Source organism: Trachymyrmex cornetzi, unplaced genomic scaffold (assembly GCF_001594075.2).
Source record: "Trachymyrmex cornetzi isolate Tcor2-1 unplaced genomic scaffold, Tcor1.1 scaffold90, whole genome shotgun sequence".
NCBI lineage: Eukaryota > Metazoa > Arthropoda > Insecta > Hymenoptera > Formicidae > Trachymyrmex > Trachymyrmex cornetzi.
The window spans coordinates 705499-730694 of NW_017300245.1; the positions used below are offsets into that span (position 1 = coordinate 705499).

Sequence of the window (25196 nt, forward strand, 5' to 3'; positions counted from 1 at the left end):
AAAGTTGTTCTTTAAATTATAATTACTATAAATAATTTTAATAAATCGTTAAATTTTTTTTTTACTATAGTGTTGAATTTTTCAAACACTTTTTATTTCCATAATCCAATTTCTAAATCACTTTCTCAAGTTCCTATATATTTAGTATTTAAAATAACGATAAATTGATATGAGATCTGATTGAAAAATAATTTTTATTGAGCAATATTATTTCACTATGTCGAATACAAAGAAAATTTTAGTTGCAATATTTTTAAATTTAATATACTTAGTGGACGAAAAATAATTGAAAACGGTGCTTTAAAATTTATATTACAGCGTGTTTATGCATTTGCAATACATAATTTAAGTACTATGTGCAAAGTTGTTATTTAATGATCGCGTAAGAAATTTCAAAGTTAACATTTCAAACTTTTAATTCCAATGTTTATACCGTTGTTGTTGTCGTTGTTGCTAGTCCTTTTGGTTTAATCATCATCAATGCACGTTTTAGAGTATAATCCCAACCTCTCCAACGGAACCATACGATACCTTTAGTATAACAGCATAATTTTTATTTGTGAATACAGATTGAGAATTTAATTTTAATTTTTCCACAATATTTACGATATTTATTTTATTAATTAGAAGATTGAAATTTACCTTAATTTTAATATTTGCATTAGCGAATTATAAACATACCTTGTCGTGCAGTAACATCTTGTGGATCATTTATATAAAGACCATTTAAGCCACGTCCGCAAGACTTCCACCACCAACCACCCTTGAGCATTGAAGCACAATTCAAGGATGATCTGTCATTATCCCTAAAAGCATAAATATATCTTTAAATCTAATAAGTTCTTATGGCATATATATGATTTCACATGTAATTACGATAATATAAAAAGATATATTTTATTTGTCATACAATAAACATTCTGTATTATTTATTATATAAGACGTATATATCTTACCTGTTGTACGTAGAAAATGGACTATTGTTTGATCCGTACCAAGGATCGTTCAATGAATCTCCGGCGTTTCCTTCATATCCATCTATCTCCAATTTATAATACTCTCCCTCCGAATAAATCTTAAAATGTGAATATTGTGCATACCTAATAAAATGAAATTATAATATTAATTATATTCGATCGATTTAAATTTATATCTGCGCAATCTATTTCCAATACAGTAAAGCTACATGTACATTATTAGTACCCTTTAACAATAGTAAAAAAGCTGCTATAATCAATCTACAGTTTAGGCATATACCTTTTGTTACCTTCGAAGTCCTCAAGTTCAACTCTGAGCATGTAATCTTCATTATTTGTTAACATATATATATTTTCATTGCCTAGCCAAAATTCTTTAGCGGGATCTCCAAATCCATTTTTATAATCTGCCCAATCTCTATTAAAATTCTCTCTTGGTTCTCCAAAATCATCTCTTCGTTGAATAACCTTTAAAAATGAAAATTTATTGTAAATCGATTTACAACAAATATCTAAGACACGTATGTAAATGTACTTATATTAATTAATCGATCGATATGTCTTCTCTATACAGAAGTCTGTGATCTTCTTTAATTTTTTTTTACTTCATTTTTTGATAAATGATAGAATTTAATAATTTTTATTTTAATATCGTCATTTAAACCGTATATATTTAATGTTGATAATAAACTCACCGTCCAGCCACCGTCAGCAACTTCCTGTTCACAATAAACTTTAAGGAACCAATATGTCGTACCGCGTATTTGTAGATAGTATACCCCACCGTCTCTCATTCCTCCGTTCAATAAATCCACGCAAGAGTAACCCTGAAATTACAAAATGCAAAAGATAATAAAAAAAATTAAAAGTCGGTACATATTATAGATATTATCAAAATCTTTTTCTTTTGCTCTTTGAAATAAGTCTCGTAAAAATATCTGATAAAAATCAAATAAAAATAAAAAAAATATATTAAAATATTTTAAACAATACATTCTCGGCAATAATTTTTTGTAAATCTCTTTTTTTTTACTATAAGCTATGACACGCTTTACATTGTTCGAGACGATCATGCTTTTTTTTTGTAAATAAAGAAAACTACACAAAATATTAAAATACCTTGACATCCTTATAATTAATTAATATGTCGCTTGTGAAAGTAGAATTTGCTAAACTCGGTTTATTTTTAACACTCGGGAATATCACTCCGCGATTTCTGCTATTTGGTCTTGCTGTACTCGAAGATGTAGTCATAGGTGTCGTGGAACTATAAGTAGGATTATTCGAGGGTGAAGCGACGGATGATATCGATGTTGTAGTTGATAAGGACGGTGAGGCAGTGGGTAGCGTAGATGTGGGCATCTCCGTTACAAAATCTTCGGCTACGCTGACGTATCTTGGAATAAACAATATGTGACTTTATTTCGTGTTTGACTTATTAAATATTTCTTCTGTATTATGGAAAATATTTTGAATTGGAGGAAAGATTTCGTTAAAGAACAATTATATTGTGCAATCGTCACTATTTCTTAAGTCAAATGCTGTTGCAAATATGATAGTCATTACGTAAGTTTCGATAATCATTTTGTAAATTATCTAATGTAAAGAATGTTTACCTGCTTGGATCATATTCAACGAGTCGATCGATCGTTGGATCTAATAACAATTCAGCCGCAATCGGACGTTGCGCGAGAGTGGCTACATCATCCTCTTGTTTCCTCAAGCGGCTTTCGACGCCTTCGAGGTTTTCGATAATTTTGTTTGTTTTTGATCTTAGATCAGCGTGAATTTCATTGATCGCTCTCTCTTGCCTTTGAGTCTGAGTAAGTAATTCGTCGGATTTTGGCAGCAAGCCGTCCACTGAACTTTTAGTTCCCATCTGATATTATTTAAATTGATATTATGTTATTTTTTATGTTATTATGCGCACACTGATTGTAATATCAGTTCTTTAACAACATTATAATGCACTCCCGAAAATAAAATGCTATTGTTAATTTCATATTTAAAACTCACCACTACATTCCAAACTTGATCCATTTTTTCAGAAACGGTAAGCATCGGATACATTTGTTCCGCAAGACGATCGATCTTGCTTTGTTTCGTCGGGGCTTCGGTTGTTGTTAAATTAAGACGATTATGCCGATTGTTCTCATTATTTTTCTCGACAATAGCTTCGTGCACGTCACTAATCATATTGTACACCGCTCCGAGATTATCCGACACTAAATTCATATGGAATTGAAGCTTTCGATCCATATTACCTGTCGCTTGCTTAAGATTCTCAATCTCAAGCGTCATATGGTTCATCACCTCGTTACTCATAGCCTTGGTGATCTCGATGACGCTCATACTAACGGGCTTTTTTTCACTCGCCTCGGCATTTATATCATCATTTTGTAAAAAATTGTTGTCGAGCTGATTCTTAAGATTGACAAGCTTATGATCAATATCGGAAACTTTCTGATCTAGAGAAATCAATTTTTCGCCGACAGTTTCCGGCGCTTGATCATTTTGATCATGATGAATCACACGTATCAATGGAACTGTAACATTTTAGTTAAACATTGTAATACAATTTGATTTCAATTACGTTATCTTTAATTTATTTGCACAATGTAATAAAAGTGAAATGCTATTTCTAAATAAGAAGCTTATATTTTGCTTAATTTTTTAAATAAAAAACTTGACTCATTTCCCTTGCACACACACCGTTATATATACATATATATATATACATATATATACACATATTTCTTAATAAATATTTTAAAACAGCTTGATACAATTTTTTTCTTTTTATGTGTCATAAGCGAAAAAAGAAATCGAGACCGATTAAACAACCAGATATAAAGTATAAACTCCGTGAAGATATGTATCACATACTTACTATCTTCTGTATGACTTCCGCTCTTACTTTCGGTAATTCTCGTTGCAACTTCCATGGGTATGCTAGGATACGCATTGAAAAGCTTCAAATCTAACGTCCTAAGTTTAGTAATCACCGCATCTGTTTTGTCAATGTTATCGTTTACACGTGAATCTAAAGCCTCTACTCTTCTCATCAAATGCTCCACTGCCTTATCTAAATTCTCGATTCGCTGTAACTTGGACTCCAAAGTTGATACTATTACTTCAAAGACGTTGAAAAGGTATTGCTCTCTACAACAGATAATATTTATTGTCTTCGTCTAATTGTTACTTCATATCATTACTAATATCAGAATATATATACGGCTGTCTATCACATAAACTCTCCAATAATAAAATAAATCGTTTAAATATCAATTTTTATGATATATATTTATTATTATTTATTATATACATATATATGTATTTTTGATAAAATATCTTTTCCTGACCATTATTATTTGTATATATATAAATAAATTTTCATTAATGAGTTTATTATTGGTAATTTGAATAATAACGGCAGTATAAATTTGTCATTTGAAAAATTACTCAATTGTTCCAATCGTCATTGCATTAAATGAAAAAGATTCATTATAGTACCGTGAATCAAACATTTGCAACGACTCTCCATGGCTCTATTGAAGATACATCACATTTAGTGTCATTAAAGTGAAGCTACAACATCGCGTGATGCACGGTTATGAATACATTCGCAAACTAAATGGAAAGTTTCGTAAGCGAAATATCGGCAAGCTTTGGGAGTATGATCGACTGGTTTACGTAACGAGCGGTTAACTGTTCAGTTCTCCCGTTTATAAGATCTGTTATTACGGTCCATTTTGCACTTTTATCCGTCGCATAAAATCGAGATGTTCTCGTCCGAGTAAAAAAATGGAAAGAGAGAAGGAAAACGAGGATGCAATGACATCCTCTCTATATTCTCACCTATTTCGTTGCAAATTGCGTGAGGACGGCTGTAGCGTTGCGCCGGTATTATTATGGCTTGCACTACGCGTGCCACGCTGATCAGCGGATGTTCGAGGTAATCGAGGACTTCCCGCTAAGACAAAGCCCAAAACGCAAGTGATAACGAGCACCGTTTGTTTCATAATTACAATGTCCTGCAAAACCGTAAGTTTCAAAAAGCCTCGAACAATAATCGACGCAATTACGTTTGAAGACGTGAGCGCATAGTTACGTAGCCAGGTACATAAACGAAAAATTCATTCAATTTACAATTAAGTCGATTTATTGAGAGAAGCCCGATGAAAAAAACGGACGAATATGCGCGAATCCGTGTACGCTTTCGACTTTCCTTCCTTCCTTCCTTTCTTCCGTTTTGTTTAGCCTCGTCACATGCGTGAATATACATTTAACTTCTGGTCCACATTCACTTGTTGCACGTACACTTTGATTTATCACATAGTGTCACGCGGATATAAATGAAGCCGTAATTAAGATTCATTTATACGATGAACTCTCGTCCATACATTATAATTACATACAAGGAATCTGATTTATGCTAAATCTCTTAAACTTTTCTGTACGGATCCGTACGCAACTTGACGAATACATAGAATAAACGTGACATATATCTTTTAAAAATGCACTTCAATCGCGAGCGATTTTCACTAAAAAAAAATAGGAAAATAAATTATTATTATTATTATTATTATATATCCGAATACGATTTTCCACGTTACACAATCACTACTTCTTTTATTTTATTTTTAACAGAAGAGTTCTTAGGCTTAGGACGGAAAGATAGTTTTAATATTCACGCGCACTTGCACTTTTTTTTTTAAACCAAGAAATTAATAAAAGTACGAAAATGCCATATAAACTTTGCGTTATTGCACGAGGAAAGATATCCAATTTAATCGAAATAGCTTCACTTCACTAAAGTAGTTGTAGACTTAGGCAGCCAATCCTTATCACTATTTGGTTGAAAAACGACGATCTTTGCATGAAATTTTATGTATCTCTCACTTTTCTCTTTTTTATTTCTTTTCCCCTTTTTTTTGCTTTTTCTTCCTTCTTGCAGTCTTGCTGTCAATGTCGCTCTCGTATTGTCCTGTAGGTAGAATTCTTCAAAAACTAGCGCAACTCGAAGGATAGCTGACGATCGAGATTGATTATGACGAAACAACGTCAGAACAAAATATATAGAAAGTTGAGGAGTCGTGATTGAAATATTGCGTGTACCCGTGGATGAGTCAACTAGCGCGTCGATACGGTAATTAATTAGCAAAGGCGATTAGAACGGATCTCCCTTTTTTTATTTTTTCCTCTCTTTTTTTTTTACAGCGTGTCGACTACGGCCGTAGAACCGGTCGATTGGAGCCGTACGGGTATGTACATCGCACGGATCGGACGGAACAACACGCTACGGCATGGCACGTCGGTCGTGGATAGCCGACGAGAGCACGACGGGCACGCAGTTTTCGGTCAACTGTAAGACTTACTTTCACATTAAAGTGGCCGCGCGCTCGCGCGCACGCGAACGCGAGTGTACGAGCGAGCGAGCGAGCGAGCGATCGCACTCGACAGTCGCGACAGCCGCTCGTGAAACCCTTTCCTCCCCCGCCACCGCTGTGGTTCTCGGACTCTCACTACCATTCCTTTTCAACTTGGAGAACCAGCGCGGCGGTCCTGGTCCCATTCTCCAGTCTCGGTCGACCTGTACAGGTGGCGGTGAACGCGGTGAAAGGGTGGGGTGTAAGACCCCACGGAACCCTGGAGAACCTTTCCCGTACCGTAACACTACGCTGCACTACGCTGCCGCATAGACCGTGAGCACCGAGTTGCGACCGGGAACCTTTGCAGAAAACGAAACCGAGAGTGCTGGCCGGAATGAAAGGGGACCGCATTGCGTCGCCATCCGGTTATGGATTTTCATTCAGGAAATACACACGTATATGTACACACACTCTCCGCTCGCTTCGAATCTCTTTTCATTGCGATTATCGTAACGCTTTGTTCTCAGAACCCTTTACGGAGCGAACGCCAACACGAGATCGTTCTGCAATATAGAGATTGAGAAGCACGAGAAATCTGCAGTCTTTCGGTTTGCTGTTTTAACTTTGAAAAATTCAACGCTGAATTTCTGTGAAACTCACCTGAATTATATAGTCTGTGTATCTACATAATATATTACTTCCTGCAAAGATCAAAATTAAAGATTTGTCAAACTTGAAAATGACTTTCCAAAACTTCTCAACAAACACTCAGCCAACTAACAATAACATAATTGTTACGTATATAATTTTCCACCTAACAATATAATTATTACTTCTTATATAACTGTTATATGTTATATTACAGTTATATTGTTGAGTGAGAGGTTTTAATTAACAACTCCCACAGAATACAAACTAACAGATAACATTACATTCAATGTCATAACTTCCTCTTGAACAATGTAACTGTGTATAATTATGTACATGTGTATATTACATTTACGATGTTGAATGGGAAATTATAATTAATGTAATATTACTAAAATTTCATATTACACAAAAATTAATCATATCTGGCTTCCTTCACCATCGTGACGCTTTTTCTTCTTAAAACGTAAATCAGATGCCAACAAAATCATTTTGTGGCATACTAGCAGACATGAGAACATTTTCGGTTTGCGGTGTTTTTGAAAATTGAACGACATCCTAGCGAAAATGACGATTAAAGAAGTCAAATGTAAAGAGAGAGGGGGGAGGGAGAGAGAGAGAGAGAGAGTGACAAATAAATAAACGAAGTTTCTGGGAGATGAAAATTGAGACAACGAAATGTAAAGGAAACGTAATTAAATTACGTTTCCTTTACATTTCTATTAAACATTTCTATTAATGTCTTCTATTAAATGTTTTCTTTACACTCTTTTGTTAACTTTACATTCAATTTGCTCCATTTTCTGTTTTCGCTAAAGCTAAAGCGAATGTTATATGTAAATGATTGACTCACCAGATAACCTACTTTTTTAATATCTTAATCGTATCTTTTATAAAAAATTAAAATCAAAGGTCTATAAAATTCAGATAAAATTTTTCCGAAAATACTGCGTTTCTTCAATCAGTATGGTCTGCGATATTATGTTATACAACAATCAATTGTCTCTAATCTTCCTCCGTAATCTGTGTAAATTATTATGAAATTTATTTCAATAACTCGAGCATAAAATGTAGGCGTGAAAAGGCAATACGTTTACGATTTCAAGTACACACTGTCCTGTTTGCATTATTACGTCACGCACGGCGATAATATAAGTGGTCTATGATCTCGACTCACATGATGATGACTAGTCGAGGCTAGTCTGACGTAAATGAAAAATCACGTGGATATTTTTATGATTGATAATATTGCTTGCAAACATAATTCCGCGCGCAGTGCGCCGTAATCGACAATGCACGTCGAATGTATCGGAATTCCGAGGATCGTGCTACAAGGTGAAGATAACGAGGGAAAGTGGAAGAAATAGAGAGGTAGAGACGCGTTAAAGTGAATCAGGCGAATTAACTATTAAGGGGGACAAAGTCGACGAGGAGACCGCGAGTAAAGACAAATTAGAAAAGGAAAAGGAAACGATGACTAGAGAAGTAAAGACGTCGATTGTCTCTCGCTAACGATCGATCCGACCGGTTTGCGCCGTTTATTTGCGGCTTTGCGCCCGGGCGGATTGCAAGAAGCGAAGGAACGAGCGACGGCGAGCGTCGGGAACTTAACGCTGCGGGCGAAGTCTCGCTCGTTCGTTTATTACATCGAGGATACTGGAGTAAGGCCGAATCGGCGCGAGTCGGCGCGACTTGTCGGAGAATGGTTGTATATTGCCTTGAAATATCCCGACCCGCTATGATACAATCTCCGTGATTATTATGTGCCTCTCGATCGTTGAGCAATCGGGATCGATGGAAAAAACGGATCTCTCCCTCTTTCAGCTTCCCCAGAGCCCCCAGAGGAGATCCGCTCGCTCGCGAACCTCGTAATATCGCATCCGCTGATCGTATCAACGGCCCCATGGACCGATTCGACAAACAGACTCTTGCTGCGATCACGAGGTTTGAAGTGTCATCTTGCAAACGGAGGGGGGGGGGGAGACGTCATAATATCGCATCGTCTACGGAACAAACATCAGACACGTCGCGAGGGTTATTGTTAGTAACGCAACGATGCTGAGAAACGAGTAAATTGTAGGGATCGCGATACTATCTACCTTTTTTTTTTTTTCAAGGCGCTATTTATGCGAACAATGAGCGCAGCAAACTAACAATTACAAAGTAACACTTAAAAGTTAATAATAATGTTGTTCACGCGAAGTCGAAAATGTGTATGTACGAATGGAGATGATCTTCGGCCCTGTTATACTTTTCATTTAACTCTCCGTCGGCAACATGAATTTTTAACTCTTTCCCAAAAGAGTCCGCTTTCACAAAAGAGAAGTGTTCTTACGAGCATGGCGGACAGAACTTTTTTTATTATCTCATCTCTCTCCAAAATACCATAGGGATAATTTTAATTTTTTTATTAAGACATTTTTTTTTTTTTTTGAACAACGATTACCCTATTAATTTTATTTTTGACACGATCAATTTACGATTAAGTCTCTTTTGAAACGTAAGACGCTAAAACAAATAGACAAACCTAACAATGACAATAAAACAACTTCGTGGTTTACCATTCCATTTTTGCCTTGCGTTTATGACAAATTTATTTAAGAGCATCATTAAAAATCTGAATGTCAAATTGTCCTTCTTCAGTTTAAATAAACTTAACGAAATCATCAAAGCACAAAAAGACGTTCTTCTTCACGAGTCGAACAAAAATGTGGTTTACAAGATTTTAATTGTAAAAATTGTAATGCTTCTTACGTGGGACAGAGAGTCGTAAGTTAAAGACTAGAATCGACGAACATAAAAATGACATTAATAAAAAAAGCAGTAACTTGTCTGTCATTTCCAAACATAGATTACAATTAGACCATGAATTTAGATGAACACCAAAATTTTAGATAATGAGAGATATCTGGGTAAAAGTCCGAAAGTTAGTGTCCGAAATGCTCAATATGAAAATGACAATGGTTTAAATTTCAAATCAGACACAGAGTTATTGCACCATGCTTATACGAACATAATAAATAAATTTTAATTCTTTTGATTGTTATAATTATACTTAAGTGTCTATCCACATTGTTTTTCAATTCGACGACTTATATTCCTCTGACAATGTTGTTTCTATTCTTATAATATTTATTTCTTAACGCTCATTTACATATACGTGACTCTGCGTTGACATTGCAAATGTTATGTTCTTACAAGAAATTTAGTGTGATTTTATCCGTTTTGTCAATTTTAATTCAATTTATTTTATATTATTGTGCAGTTATGGTCCCAAGCGGAACAACAATTAAATCACGATAACATCAAAATGACATTAAAATAAATCGGAAATGATTGAAAAATGACTTTTACTGATCATTTTGGAGTCATTTTGACATAATTTTAATATCATAATGACTGGTTGTTTTGCTTGGGATAAATCTCCATAAAATTTTGTTATTCTTTTTTTTTTTAGTAACTGTCCTTTTAAATGATATTATTTTTTATTTATCTCGCATTTAGTTAAACAACTAACTGATGGTTACATACGCTCCAGATTTGGTAATTTGTGAGTCCAACGCTAATTATTCGCTTTTTTAACTCTCGTCAGCAATAGGGGTCTTCGAGAAACAGAAATAAACTTTTTATTAATTCGAATTATATGAAAATCTTAAAAAATTTTTGTATACTTGTTAAAGCTTCAAGCAGAACAAGTCACGATAACGTCAAAATAATATTAAAATGAATCGGAAATGATAAAAAAATGACTTTTAATAATCATTAATTGGAGTCATCTTGATCATCATTTTGATATCATAATGACTTGTTCTATTTTAGCAACGAGTTTTTACTTTCGGAGCTTCTATCATAGAAGTCAGACTTGTATTTTACTATTTTTAGATTTAAATTTATCTCATCAGTTCGCACACAAACAAAATACTAATAAGGTCTTTAAAGATCCCGTGTTATGTCGGCGGAAGAATAAAATAGAATAAGTGCACAAATGGATATTGAGGAGAAAGGAAAACAGAGGAAAATAGAATTCGTTATAATAAAGAATAAACGGGGAATGAGGAATATTCTCGCGAGAATTGACCTCGCATACCTGTCGAGGGAAAAAAATTAAATAGGGCAATACGCCATCTCATTAATAACAATACGTTCCCAGAATTCCGAAGAGTCTCGATAAGCCGTATTTTCCACAATTATTCTACCGACTTCCCGCTAACGTGGAAGTTTTCCGGACACTTCCGCGAGAAATGCACCGACGTGATAATTTTCTTTTCTTTTTTTTGTTCCATCGGATTCCTCTATCTAAATAACGATTATATCATACTTTCGAAAACGAAAGTACAACGTATGAAAGTCACGATTACGCAAGCGACTAATACAAGTTGGCAGGTTCGTAAATTGTATAGGGTCACACCGTATACGAGTGCTGCCGCACTGAAACGTAAAGATCTTGACTAACACCACGAGATAAGCTATCAATTGTTCCTCTCCAAACCGGTTAAAACTACGACAACCATTCATGTCGATCGTCACCGTTTTTCGTACTTTTGATAAAAAACGCGGGATTCTCCTCGCCTACTTTCTGTTTATTTAAATCGAAGATTTCTTTCTTGAGAATTTCTCTTCTTATTCTACTGCAGGTATAAAATTGCCGCGCGTTTTTATCCAGTAAAGTGAGCGGATCGAAGTGTTTGCAACATTGTTTGGATCGTTTGAAATAGTTATCTATTCCTATAACAAAAGAATTTTACGAACAATTTGCACTTGTACATAAATGAGTAAATAACTAGAAGTGATTACATAATTTTGTCATCTTGGTTTGTTATATATTTTTTAATATTTTGTTGTATATTTTTTTAAACCGATAAAGATATTTCTTCTATAATAGCTATTTGAGAAATTATACCCGTAAATGTATATATATGTGTGTATATATATTTAAAAGGCACTTTAATTGGAGAAATGGTGGTCAGTATCTCGCCACTCCTCTCTTTTCCTTCCTTTCTCTGTTGCGCGTTTGGTGTAAAAATAACAGATGTAAGCGACAAACCATAATCCTCTGGGCGCCTTTCATTCTAAGTATAGTTAAAGGTGAACAACCTATAATATTTAATATATAGGTACACGTCAAGAATATATAATTTATAACTCATACAGCACAGAAGATTGAAGCAATATTGCTACAATGTTGCAATATTGCAGATCGCAATGTAACATTGTAGAGATATTACAGAAATGTAAATTAACAATATGTCTGCAAAATGTCAGTAACATGCCTGTAATACTTCAGAAATATTACAAACTGTAATTCTTTAATTGTTTACGATAATAATAATATAAAAATATAATTTTTTACAATATTTATGTAGTACAGTCTTTTAGTTTATCAGCCGTTTTTATGGTACAATAATTAATATAATCAATTTTTATATTTAAATAAAAAACTTATTAATCTATTATTTAACGGTCATTATTCGTTAGCTAATAACACATTCGGTACATATGCACTGACATGGTTCTAGTGCTGCTCTGACACGGTGCTGCCCTGACACGATGCGAGTGCAGAACTACATTGGATTGATGTGAGTGCAATAATGTCAGTGCAATATTTTTTGAACTCGTTCGGTTGGTCAGAATACAAATTCAGCACTACACTGCGTCATGAGTTTTCATTTGCCGAGTACAGCAACTTAAATACAAATACTGATACAGTGCGCACAACCCGAATGCGTAGCACCGAAAAAGTTCGCATTCAGTACGCACTAGTGCAATCTACCGAATATGCCATAAGTTTTATATTTATTCTAAATATGAAATAAAAAAATTGTATAATATCGAGTTTGGATGCAATCAATACATCATTATCGAATAAGACGATAAGCAATTAAGCTGTTGAAAACGATTTATCGAAATATTAATTATGTAATCGATGATGTATTTATATCTGATGTGAACGCAAGAATAAACCCCAGAGCTCGAACTTTATTGATAAATTTCATATTGTCATTTTTTAATTGATTTCAGTTGACTCGGAGTGGCTTCGAATTAAAAAGAATCACTGCGATTGACTTAATCCATGATTAACTTACCAAGACTGTATCATTATGTTAATGTGGATAATATTTGTAGTTTGTTCGGGGCACACACATACATGCTTTATCCTTAACCTGTATCATTATGTTAATGTGGATAATTTTGTTCGGGGCACACACATACATGCTTTATCCTTACGAATAAATTTATCCTTAAAAATTAATAATACATTTATTGCAATATTTTATGGTTTTATCATAAAAAATTGCTTTTGGAAAGCACATATCACTAGAAATGCGATTTGTAGAAAAATTAAAATTAGTGAGATATATGTACAGAAAATAGTTTTCATTGTAGAGTCTTCGTAAAAAATTTATCCAAATGCACTACATTGTAATATTGCTGGAACGTTTCGTTGTAATATAACAAAAAGCGAACATCTTAACGTTATTGGAATCTTGCAGCAATTATTTAGCAACGTTTCGTAACCACCATGCAATATTGCAATGTTTCAGTGAAATCATTCTACAATGTTTCTACAATCTTTCTGTGCTGTATGGGAATTTCATCATAGCCATTGAATCATTTATTTAAAATCAGGGTTGGGTAGTGCTAAGTTAAAAAGATAAAAGTTAAGTTGAAAAGTTAAAAAGTTAATTTTAACTTAACTCAGTTACATTTTAGACTCTTAACTTTTTAACTTTTTTTATTTAGTTACATTTTATATCCGTAACTATTAATTTTTTATTTAATTCTTTGAAGTTAAGTCTCAAACATAATATGCGGCAATGGCGATAACTTAAAATGAGGTGAAAATTGCAAAAGTGAGCAAATTTACTAAGTGTTGACCAATGAAATTATAAATATTCTAGTGAATTTGTTCACTTTTGTAATTTTCACCTCATTTCAAATTACACAATCGACCTCCAGATTTCAATCTATCAGAAACCGTGTATTTTTCGATGTATCTAGTTTCTGATAGGTTGAAATCTATTATTCCTTTTTACTATCATTACTCCCTCGTATTGTGTCTGAAGCTTTAGTCATATCACGGGCCAGTATAGTCGAATCTTATATACTAAACAATATATACATAAACAAAACATGTAAATAAAATATAGAGCATTTTCTAAATGAAGTATATATTTGTCATTTCCGTTATTTGTGAGACTGGAACCTTGGAATCATAAATTAAAAAAAATTTTAAAAAGACAAATTTAACTTTTAACTTTTCAATTACTTTTTTTATTAACTTAACTTTTAATTCAATTAATTATAAAAAAATTTAAAAAAGACAAATTTAACTTTTAACTTTACAATTACTTTTTTTATTAACTTAACTTTTAATTCAATTAATTTCATTATAAATTAACTTGTATCTTAACTAAGTTAAACTTTCAAGGTTGTTAACTTTAACTTAACTTAGGGCTGGTTGTTCTATCTTTTGGTAAATTTTACCTGTTAGTCCGGATCTACAATAGGGTTTTAAGCCTTAAGCCATAAGAAATGGGCGAATCACAGTCGCTTATTCTTCTCGAATTCGATTGTAATTGGTCAATTTCTTATGGCTTAAAGCTTAAATCATCTACTGTAGATCCGGACTTAGGTAAATCTGGCAATTCGCGCATGTGATTGGGTAATCTTGTTACTTACCCAACAGATAAAATTTACCAAAAGGTGGAACAACAGGCTCTTAGTTAAAAAAAAAGTGATCTTACCCTGCTTAAAATCAATATAAAAAGGAAGAGAGAGGAAGAAGATTAAGGCCCGGTTGTTCCACCTTTTGGTAAATTTTACCTGTCGGGTGTAAGTAGCAAGATTACCCAATCACATGCGTGGATTGACAGATTTACCAAAAAGTGGAAAAACTGGCCCTAAGATTGTGAAAAATAACACACAGAGCTGCATATACATGGAACTCCTCTCAGCGACGAATTAGGTAAACGCAACCATGTACCCAGTGAGAAATGACAATGAAATCGATATCGAATCGATTCGACATCGATTCCGTTCTCATTTCTCACTGGATATACATTTCATAATCTTCATAACTTGCTCAGTAATGATTTACAAATTAAAAATGCGATAACACGAAAATAATATAAGCGATGCTTTTCAACGATCATTCCAGTAATCGTTCTCTTATCATCGAGGTATGATAAGCAGTCGAGCAAGACGATTCGATTCCGATATCTCGACGATTTGAAATAAAGCTTAGAGTATTGCTGACTCTGTCGTAAGGAACAAACGTAAGCAACATCCGCCCGATTTCGTGAGATAAAGACACTAACAGACAGGAAAGGGAAAAAAATGGCAGATGAGAAAATTGTGTCAGACGAGCGATTGTACGATTACTTGCGTACATACGCAAAAAGCATCAAGTTATCGGCCCCAAAATTTCACATAACTGAGGGCACCAATAAAGGCGATAATTACGTTAGCCTCGTCTGTCGCGGCACGATCGAGGGCATCACTGAAGATGGTGAGAACAAGAAAATTCAGCTTATTCTCAAAACTACACGAACTTTGGACACCGGCGAAATTCTATCTAGCAGTAGCGTCACAAATCTGTTTCAACGCGAGATGTTCTTCTATACAGAAGTATTGCCCATTTTCAAAGAGACTTTGAAGGACCGCGGCGAGATTATCGATCGCTTCCCTATTTTATACAACGTTAGCGATGAATCCGGAAAAGAGGTAATTTGCGGTTTACCATTTCTCTCTCTCTCTCTCTCTAAACGTAAGCCATGCCAATGAAGTAATAACACTACATACATAGCCGAGTATCATGTAATCATGCATGCATATATGTAAATTCCATACGGCGCCTTTACATAATCTCTTTTCTTGCGCGAAATAGCCACATACATAATGTAGAGGCCGTAAGAAAGATATATATATAACGTTCAACAATCAAGTCTTTAAGGAAGTTAAATACTTTGCATAATTTAATTAAAAACGATATTGTATTGCGCGTGTGTAAAATTTCAAATGCTATTTCATTGTTTACTTGTGATACTATCTTTTATTTCGATCAGCTATAAAGCTGCTTAACTCTCCTATTCTTTGCACGTCGTTCTCAAGACAATGCATTTCACGATGCGTTGCTAAATTGGCTCCGCAAGATTTATACGTGTAATAAAACGCAAACATCATGTCGCGAAGTGAAATGTCGATTTATAATGACACACGGATACACGGACACGCATATACGCGCGCCCGGGCATAATAAACTGGTTTAAGATTATCAAGTAAGACATAAGGTCCGGTTAACCTTTGCATTACGCAATATTTTCGCCAATCTGCATTTAAGCGTTAATGCGAAAGAATCTCCCATATTTTGGCGCGGCTCCATTTTATTGGTGAAATTATTAATTTTGGAGTTTAATTAATTCGTGAAATTCATCGAAGCGTCTCGGGAGGCTTTCCTTTAAATCGCAACCCTCCGATTATTTGTTCGAAAGCTACCGCTATTTATATAAGAAAACGGCCAACAAATCGCTACGGTATAAATAATGCTATATCTTCCGCAATTTTTAAAGTCTTTTCCCGTTTATATTTAGCAGTAAAAACCGATGTAATCAATGTTAGGCATGCGGTAGGAGTGTGGAGTAAAGTGTCTGATAATTAGATGGCTCGCGAAAGTACACGTACATACACTTCTTTATAAAGACTTGATTCTTTAATACGTAACTTTCACACGTAATATATCCCTGACATTTTAATGGAAGAACTGTGCATGGTAGAAAAAATATAAATTAAAGTATAATTATCTTCTAATAGGTATCCTTATCTTATCTCATCTTGCACAATATGTATATAACTTTAGTATTTCATCTAATAGGATATCTTGAGAGAGAGATTTATATACATATATACTTAACGATAAGGCCTCAGAGAAAAAAATCTATTTTGTAATTCATTGTAATTTGCATTGCAATTTGCTGCTGCTTTTTGGTAAGAAATTTATTTCATGTATATATGCAATACACACGTAAAGATCAAGGCACTCGAATCTTATTCATCAATATAAACAACTATGAATATCCACTCGTAAGATGACGTGACTCGACAACATTATACGATTATCATCCTCAGTTATCTCATAACATGATAAACTTTCACGTACTCCTCATATGTAGCGCGACTACCGAGATTAGATTTGTATCTTTTCTAAAGAATACTCTAAAGCAATAAAGAGATAAACGCTTGAATAATGGTACATAATTTACCGTAGATACTGATATTAGAAAATCTAGCGCCTCAAGGTTTCGTGATGGCCAAGTCAAAAATTTTGGATTATCCTCATCTTAGATTGGCGTTACGATACTTAGGTGAATTTCACGCATACAGCTTCATTACGCGTGTTGCGAACCCAACGAGCTTCGAGAAATTAAAGATGAAAGAACACATGTTTTCTCAACAATTAGCTGATAATAATAGTGACGATAAGAAGAAAGATATTGAAAAATACTCAAAATTACTTATTGAGCTCGTTTTCAAGGTACTTTGCATTTTTATCCTCAAAGGTCATCGATATTCATCAAATTTAAATTATTTTTTCTTTTTGGTATCACGTACTAGGCTTTAGCGAATGAAAATAAACATTATTCCGAAAGATACCAACGATTCGTAGAAAATATGTCGCAAAACTTGTACGATTCAGTTGATGGAAAAGCTGTTGAGCCATACGCCGTTGTAAATCATGGTGACTTTTGGACCAACAACATGCTCTTCAAATACGACAAAGTATGTACACACAATTGGATATTTCTTTGATGATATATGTAGTAGCAGCTTAAGATTTGCGTTAAGTTAATATATATAAATATACGACATCTTATACGTCATTTCATTTTAGGAGAACAATCCGTACGACTTACGCTTTATAGATCTTCAGCTAAGTCGTTACGCATCTCCTGCTTTAGATCTACTTTATGTACTTTTCTGCTGCTGCACGCAAGAAATACGAAGTAAATATTTCGACCAAGTAATACATGAATATTACGAAACACTATCCAGGTATATCGAAAGAGCCGGTTATGATCCTGATATCCTTTTTCCTTACGAAGTATTATCTGAACATCTTACTAAATTTGGAAAATACGCAGCGGGAATGGCTACTTACACTATACATGCATTTACCAGTAATGATGTGGAAATAAAAAATACATATGATAGTGATGTGCTTCAAGATAGAATAGAAAATGATAGCTTTTATAGAAGTATGTTAATAGGTACTTTTAAAGATCTCGTCGACAGAAATTATATATAAATACTTTCATGCACAATATTAATATTGCGAATGTCAAGGAAAATCTTGGAGTCAAAAGTAAAATATTACGTATTAAACTTAGAAATTAGTGTAGCTGTACCACTAAAAGTACAAGCCTATTTTATTTTATTAAGTTAGAGGAATTTCATTAGTAATGACTTATTTACATACGTAAATATGAAAATTGTGTATATGTCGAGTGTTTGAATAAGTTTACGCCGGTTTTTTTTGTGAAATTTTGTTTTTAAACCTTTGCTAATAGTTGATTAATCAACATTTAATGCCTCTAATAGTCTAATTCTTTCAGTATTTGATATAGATATCTTCATCAAATAATGCTTCCAGTTGTTCATCTTTCAATTTTTCGATGCACCTTCACGTTTTTTTATCGAAATCATGACTTCTAAAGCATTGAAACCACTCTTTCGGATGGAGCATGCTGCCTATACATCTCCACAAGCAAGTGATAACTTTCAGCTGCAATTTTCTTAACAATAAAACAATGCAGTAAAACTTCCCGCAAATGCTGTTTTGTTGGCACAAAAGTCGTTTTCAATGCAATGACAAAAATGTTGTTTACCCGTCCATCAAATGTCATGTACTAAATATGAAAACTTATGTATGGTACTCTCAAATACAACAGTTGCCACTAGAAAAATTCTATGCATGTATTCGTGACGTCTCTTAGAAAACGAGGGAAACTTATTCAAACACTTAATATTTAACTTTTTTTGACATTTCTGATGTGCTATTTAAAATATCAAACATAATATTGAAATTTATCGAAAGATAATGCAGTTTAGCGATATTCTTTTACATTAAAGTACAAAAAATAATGTAAAATAGTACAAAGAGTGTACAAATAGTACAAAGAATGTACAAATAGTGAACAAAATCAAATTTTTGCTCATATATATTTTTTCATTCTTCGAATGTATTCAAACTTCAATACTAATTTTTATACTAATTTTTATAAATAATTTTACTCAGAAAAACGGAAATTGTGTATAAGAGATATATTTTAAAATGAAATATACAATTTCAAATATACAAAATAAAGGCATCTACTACATTGTTCAGTAATAAAAGGAATACTAATTTAGTGACAATGTATTTTAGCTCTTAGTAATAAGGTCTTCTTGGATTATTCTGAAAAAGAAAATGTAATAATTAAAATAAGCTGTTGGATATTTTTACTTAACATTTTAATTTTTTATTGTAAAAATCGCGATACTTACTAACGGATTAGGCCTAAATCTATACGCGAGCATCATCCGTTTTCTATATGCATCAAATTCATCATCATCTCTAGATACTCCGTCTGGTCTTTCAGATCCTAGACCAGCACTATCGAGTCTATTTGTCGCTCTAGAAACATTGATTATAACAACTTGAAAATATTACACAAATATATTCGACATATATGAAGAAAATAATGTAAAAGGCATTACTTGTTAATTGGTTCAATACGACCGCTACCCTCACTGCCCAACCCTTGTCCTTCGCTCCATCCCAGTTTTTGTAACATCTGAAATCCTGTAAAGTAAAAAAAACTTGTTATAAAATTCAATTAAAATAATTAACTGAAATAATTTTTAACAAAGAATTCAGAAATTATTTTTGTTAGCATTTAACTTGAAATATATTTGTCAATTTAATAAATAGTAAGTATTTAAGTTCTCAATAGGATATAACCAAATTTAACCATTTATTTGTTACATAAGTTTAATCGCTGTATTTATTGTATAAATATAATATTGATAGAGAAAAAACAAGAAAAAACTTTTTTGGAACCTACCTATATTATCTTCCTTTAACTTATATTCTTTATAGTCGCTCAAGTCGGGTTCTTTGCCTTGCTTTACAGCATTATATTGCTCCATAAATTTTTTTAGTTCATCCGGTGGCAGAAAATCGCCAATATGATGTTTGCCTTCCGCTTGCGCAGTTAATTCCTCGGCCCACATCTGTGTCGCTTCCATTTCAGCGGACCTTAATTTGTGTTCCCAAGTTCCTCCTTCTGTTTCTTCGTCGCTATCGTACTCATATTTATGTTTCCCTTGTGCTTCTAAACGTTTCACTTCTTCTCTTTTCCTTAAGAGATTTTGGTATAAAAGATTTATCTAAAAAAAATTATTTATACATCTTTTTGTGCAAAATTATAATTAAAAATTTACTTTTATATATTTTTATATACATATATAATCAGATAAAGACAGTAAATTTTAATATACTTTGTGTGTATATATATATACCTTTTATAATTAATGCAACAATAATCTACCTTATAATGATCCTCTGCCTTTTTCCATTGTTCTTCGCTTAAATCGAGTGTGCCAAATGTCTGTCTTGCATAATGGATAAGTGCAGGATCATTACGTGAAATCTTGGTAAGCATTGGATTTTTTGATTTAACATGTTGTCTCTTTGATGGAGAAGGTATTATGACTGCAGGTTGTCCAATTTGTCCCGGTATAGCTATGCCAGGTTGTGGAAGTACAGTACTTGATCTATTACCAGAAGGTACATTTGTTTCTGTAACGAGAACCTTATTGTCTGGATCACCCCAGCGACTACGTTTTCTTCTTTTCCGTTCTTCCTTATTATCGTCCTTTAACTGATCTGCTAACAGTGGCATATATAAAACATGTATCAATAAAACTTGTGCTAAATGTCATTGAATATGTATACGTGTAGTTATATTCACCATGTGAAGTTGAATGAGATTTCTGAGACTTATCCTCATCATTGTCACTAAGAGCTTCTTCAGGACAATAAAGTTCTGCACCACTGTTCTTCTTATCCTTATCTGGCTTCTCCGCACGTAATTTTGAAACCAATCCCCTGTACTGCAGATACGCTGCACTTTGCTTTTGGTGCAGAAACCTTGATTAAAATGATACTTAAAACGCTGTCTAGTAATATGTATTCCTATAGATACAATACTTTCATAGAAAAAATATAACGTCAATAAAAAGTAAAAAGTAGCAGAAGAAAAGTTTAAAATATTATTTGGATTGAGGAAATTGGAGGCATCGATATTATACATAATATATATCTAGCATTTGAAAATATACGCAACATGTAAACACCAAAAACAAGAAACAGCATAAGTTTAAAAGAATATACAGTTATGCTTCAAAAGATACGATTATAACTTGAAAATTGTAAGATGAAATTTTGAAATAATAGATATCTTTTTTGTCTTTAATTAATATTGAAATCCACATAAAATCTTAGAATGTAAAGCATAGATCACATTAGTGATTATTCTTAGCATAGATATTGAATAGGTATAGGTATTGGAATATTCATTAAATATAAAAATGTTTTATAAATATATCTAAATGGAATATTTTCTTATTAGTTAAACAATCATATTTTTTTTAACACATTAAAAACAACATAATTAAAACTTGAATTTTGAGAATAAACATGTTTAAAACTAAACAATAAAAGAATAAAACACAAAGTAAACTTTGCAGCAAAATGTATACAGAAAAATCCATTTAGAAGATAATTGCGTATTTTGCCTCAAGCTATTTCGTATACCATATCTTTTGTAACATTTTCTATAATTTCATATAAATTCTTAATTTCTTTCATGTAAAAAATAATTATATTAGTAATAGAACATTTTAAAGTCTACAAGAGAAACAATTTTTTTTTGTGCTAAAAGAATTATGGGTTATCAAATATATATGATGCCATTATTGTGATTGTAAGAAAAAATATGTTCAATGTGAGAATACATTCATTATTAACAATTTTGTCAAACGAAAAAATAGTTTGCTTCATAAAAATATAGTAAACATGTAGGTAAATTTATGCAATTAGCAATTTTTTTGTGATACAGTTGATATTTAGGAATGCAAGCACACTTGCAAGAATTCACATTAAGCGGACATTCAACAAAATTGTACATTCAATTTTTCATGTTACTAAGATGTCAAGAACTATGTGATAGAGATTTGTACAATGTCCTATAATACAAAATAAAATATTATCGTCCTAGATATTATAAAAGTATTAATTATATTACAAACAAGGAATGGGGAAATGGAAATACAAAACGAGGACCAGTGAGGACAGTAGTTACCATAATTTAGGATCTTGGGCATTCTTCTCTCGTACTTCTTGTTCTATCTCATCCCCACAGTCAGCCACGATTCGTGCCAGCTGCTCAGCCTCTACTAAACACACTTAGAACCCTTTGTCAGCTACTTTGTATAATAATGTTTCAAATATTTGTCTATATATGTGTATGTGTGTGTATGTACAATATAAAGAATATTGTATATATTATTTCTATTTTATTATTTTTTATATCTTATAACAATTTATCTTCCTAGTTTCCCACAATATTATTAAAATTGTACAAGAGGAAACAATGTGTCTAGTGCTTAAAGATAACATTATACAATTGTGCGACACAAAAGAAACATATTTCCTAACTGTAATATCATACCTTGTTGTTCGGAATTTTGTAGATTAGCCGGTGGTCTCACAGGTGGTGGTATTTGTACGTTAGGAGGACCCACCGAAATAGGTACCTGATTGGAAAGAGCATAGCCGCTGGACATGAGACCACGCGATGGTGCTGTATTAGGAATGACATTAGGTGGCGGGATGTTTGGCGGAGGGATGTTCAAGTTTGGTGGTGGAACTGAATTGATTGTTGATGGGACGGTATGCACTGGCGGAGGTGCTGACATTATCATAGATGTTATCACATTTGGAGGTGGAACATTAGCTACGTTTGGTACTGTTACTACAATGGTTTGCGAGCCTGTAATAGGCATCATGGTCGGTGGCATTTGAGACATTGGTGGCAAAATATTCGGAGGTGGTATGTTAGGCGGAGGAATATTCGGAGGTTGTAAATTAGCATTGCACGCTGGCGGTGGTACGCTGCATTGTTGCGGATTCTGTATAATATGCTGTTGTGCGTTTGATGGCGAGGACAAATTGGGCATTGGTATAGCTTGAGACATTTGCATATTTGGTGGTGGGACATTTGTATTCGGTGGAATGGTCTGAATAGAAGGAGGAGGTGGAGGACGTATAATATGCGATGGTGCGATTTGCATTCTCACATTATTAGAATGCTCATTTATGTTAGTGTAATTATTGCTAAAATTTTTCGACATTGGTATCCTTTGCATATGCGCAGATGGAATACTTGGTGTCAAGTTCCTTATATTCGGAGGCGGTATATTTGTCATTTGCATCTGCACTGGTTGAGACATAAGGGACGGGATGGAAGAGACGTGGTTGTTATTTTGAATTGGGAATTGCTGATTCTGAAATTGTGCGCGTTGTCCATTTTGTGATTGATTATAGCTATGCCGCGTCTCTGGACTAGGTGGTGATCTTCGCCTTGTAGGCGACGGACTCGACGACGAACTGTGTTTCCTATCTGAACTTCTTCCCCATCGTGTATCGTTTCTTCGGCGATCGCGTCTGCTGTCCCAATCTCTACTCTTTTCAATGCTGCGCTTTCTTTCCCTGTCTCTCTCTCTAACAACTTCATAATTTCTCTCATCTTTTCTTTTATCTTCTTTATCCTGTTCTTGTTTGCTAGTTGTTTTATTGGCTATTTTTTTAAATTGATCGAGAAAACTGCCGTCATTGGCAAACAGATTCATGGTAGGCTTTTCATCATCCTCCCTACAGAGATAAACAATGACTTTTACTTTTGACATCTCCAAGCTGTCAATATAAATATGACAAACGCGTAAATTATAACATAAACTATAACATTATTATAATTATAATTTTGTCCGAAAGACTGAGTTGACATGACAACATGATACATAAGGAATTTACTTGACTTACTTTGGCGCAGTGCTCTTACTAGTTGCTGTACTGGAAGTTGACGAGCTAGACTTCTTCATGCATTCCACGGCTTCTTTCGCTTTCTGTTCTTGCAGTTTTGCTTGGATTTCCATCTTTTTCTGTTGGATGATCTGCTCTTGTTTTGACATCTGCGCGAAACGTTCATTTCGTGAAGTTTTTGATACAAACGGATCAGAACCCTTTACACCACGATACGCCATTTTTGTCAGCAGTTTAGCCACTCTATTCTACGAGCGACTTTATGAGATTTTACGGGCGGATTATTAAAAAACAATCTACGTATCTTGAATTTTTTATCTCAGGATCATACAATTACTAATACAAAAGATTTACGTCCGATCACATACAGTGCGAGTTTCATATTTCATCCGATTTCATCGAGCAATGTCGTCATGTCGGCCATATATATTTTTACTTGTGTAATGTCTGCCAACTGAAACGACTGAAACTGACTGAAACCAAATTGAGACAGCAGTGCTTATATAGTAGATATTTCAATGCCAATTGTTGCCAATTATAACCGTTTATATTCGGTGAAGTCTATCTATAGTAAATATACGTAACCAATTAAAACACGTGTGGACTGAGAAACGACCAATCGCGCATTAGATATTAGGAATGCATCAAATATAACACTTTGAATGCGCCAAATATCACAAATGATTACTAAGGGCCGGTTTCATCAACATCAATTACTTATTAATCGGCGTTTAACCGACCAATCGTACTTGCTGTTTAGTAGAATTGACTGGTTACTGGTTAACTCTACTAAAACTGCAGGTGAAACCGGCTTTTATACTTTAATAATAACTTAATAGCTTTAGAAACAAAAATTAAATATTCCTAAAGATAATTTTAACGACACAATATAAATTAATAGATCGTTTTGTAGGATTTATATGTTGGGCTTACATTTTGTCCCTAATATTGCACTTTATTTTTAAACATATAGACATACAAATAAAAATGCTTTACAATATTTACGTTATGATATATATAACAACTATGTATATGTACTGTGTATATATATATATATAC

The 25196-nt window shown here is 33.5% G+C and overlaps 3 protein-coding genes across 8 annotated transcripts; 1 reads left to right on the plus strand and 2 right to left on the minus strand.

Annotated features, from left to right (window-relative positions):
- Positions 1 to 275: 275 nt before the first annotated feature.
- On the minus strand, positions 276 to 5517 carry LOC108769449 (angiopoietin-4). 3 transcript variants are annotated; one of them, XM_018520460.1, is made up of 11 exons: positions 5127 to 5517; positions 4836 to 5011; positions 3868 to 4139; positions 2994 to 3523; positions 2594 to 2856; positions 2097 to 2373; positions 1673 to 1804; positions 1258 to 1445; positions 957 to 1100; positions 682 to 806; positions 428 to 531 (listed from the first exon to the last, which is right to left on the minus strand). In XM_018520460.1, exons 2-11 carry the CDS (start codon positions 4997 to 4999, stop codon positions 428 to 430), a joined length of 2199 nt encoding a protein of 732 aa, XP_018375962.1. In that variant the 5' UTR covers positions 5000 to 5011; positions 5127 to 5517. The 3 variants fall into 3 exon arrangements, with proteins under 3 accessions (XP_018375963.1, XP_018375962.1, XP_018375964.1); XM_018520461.1 differs by lacking the exon at positions 5127 to 5517 and having other exon boundaries at positions 276 to 531; positions 4836 to 4997; XM_018520462.1 differs by lacking the exons at positions 428 to 531; positions 682 to 806 and having other exon boundaries at positions 963 to 1100; positions 1268 to 1445; positions 4836 to 5517.
- A 2766-nt stretch (positions 5518 to 8283) lies between these two features.
- On the plus strand, positions 8284 to 18515 carry LOC108769389 (uncharacterized). 3 transcript variants are annotated; one of them, XM_018520339.1, is made up of 5 exons: positions 8284 to 8368; positions 15156 to 15721; positions 17262 to 17528; positions 17609 to 17773; positions 17886 to 18515. In XM_018520339.1, the coding sequence occupies exons 2-5, from the start codon at positions 15335 to 15337 to the stop codon at positions 18297 to 18299; spliced, it is 1233 nt and encodes a 410-aa protein (XP_018375841.1). In that variant the 5' UTR covers positions 8284 to 8368; positions 15156 to 15334; the 3' UTR covers positions 18300 to 18515. The 3 variants fall into 3 exon arrangements, with proteins under 3 accessions (XP_018375841.1, XP_018375843.1, XP_018375842.1); XM_018520341.1 differs by having other exon boundaries at positions 8296 to 8332; XM_018520340.1 differs by lacking the exon at positions 8284 to 8368 and adding an exon at positions 14862 to 14963.
- A 791-nt stretch (positions 18516 to 19306) lies between these two features.
- On the minus strand, positions 19307 to 24603 carry LOC108769426 (SURP and G-patch domain-containing protein 1). 2 transcript variants are annotated; one of them, XM_018520413.1, is made up of 9 exons: positions 24138 to 24603; positions 22768 to 23969; positions 22399 to 22501; positions 21007 to 21185; positions 20584 to 20921; positions 20098 to 20422; positions 19751 to 19835; positions 19538 to 19667; positions 19307 to 19448 (listed from the first exon to the last, which is right to left on the minus strand). In XM_018520413.1, exons 1-9 carry the CDS (start codon positions 24356 to 24358, stop codon positions 19422 to 19424), a joined length of 2610 nt encoding a protein of 869 aa, XP_018375915.1. In that variant the 5' UTR covers positions 24359 to 24603; the 3' UTR covers positions 19307 to 19421. The 2 variants fall into 2 exon arrangements, with proteins under 2 accessions (XP_018375915.1, XP_018375914.1); XM_018520412.1 differs by having other exon boundaries at positions 20584 to 20924.
- Positions 24604 to 25196: the final 593 nt, after the last annotated feature.

Coding starts and splice junctions, on each gene's coding strand:
- LOC108769449 (XM_018520460.1), bottom strand. CDS start 4,999: ATGAAACAAACGGTGCTCGTTATCACTTGCGTTTTGGGCTTTGTCTTA. Junction 4,140..4,835: donor CGCAATTTGCAACGAAATAG/GTGAGAATATAG, acceptor TATCTGTTGTAG/AGAGCAATACCTTTTCAACG. Junction 1,805..2,096: donor TTAATTATAAGGATGTCAAG/GTATTTTAATAT, acceptor TTGTAATTTCAG/GGTTACTCTTGCGTGGATTT.
- LOC108769389 (XM_018520339.1), top strand. CDS start 15,335: ATGGCAGATGAGAAAATTGTGTCAGACGAGCGATTGTACGATTACTTG. Junction 15,722..17,261: donor GCGATGAATCCGGAAAAGAG/GTAATTTGCGGT, acceptor AATTTACCGTAG/ATACTGATATTAGAAAATCT. Junction 17,529..17,608: donor TTATTGAGCTCGTTTTCAAG/GTACTTTGCATT, acceptor ATCACGTACTAG/GCTTTAGCGAATGAAAATAA.
- LOC108769426 (XM_018520412.1), bottom strand. CDS start 24,358: ATGGCGTATCGTGGTGTAAAGGGTTCTGATCCGTTTGTATCAAAAACT. Junction 23,970..24,137: donor AGTAAGAGCACTGCGCCAAA/GTAAGTCAAGTA, acceptor TTATCTCTGTAG/GGAGGATGATGAAAAGCCTA. Junction 19,449..19,537: donor GATTTAGGCCTAATCCGTTA/GTAAGTATCGCG, acceptor TTTCTTTTTCAG/AATAATCCAAGAAGACCTTA.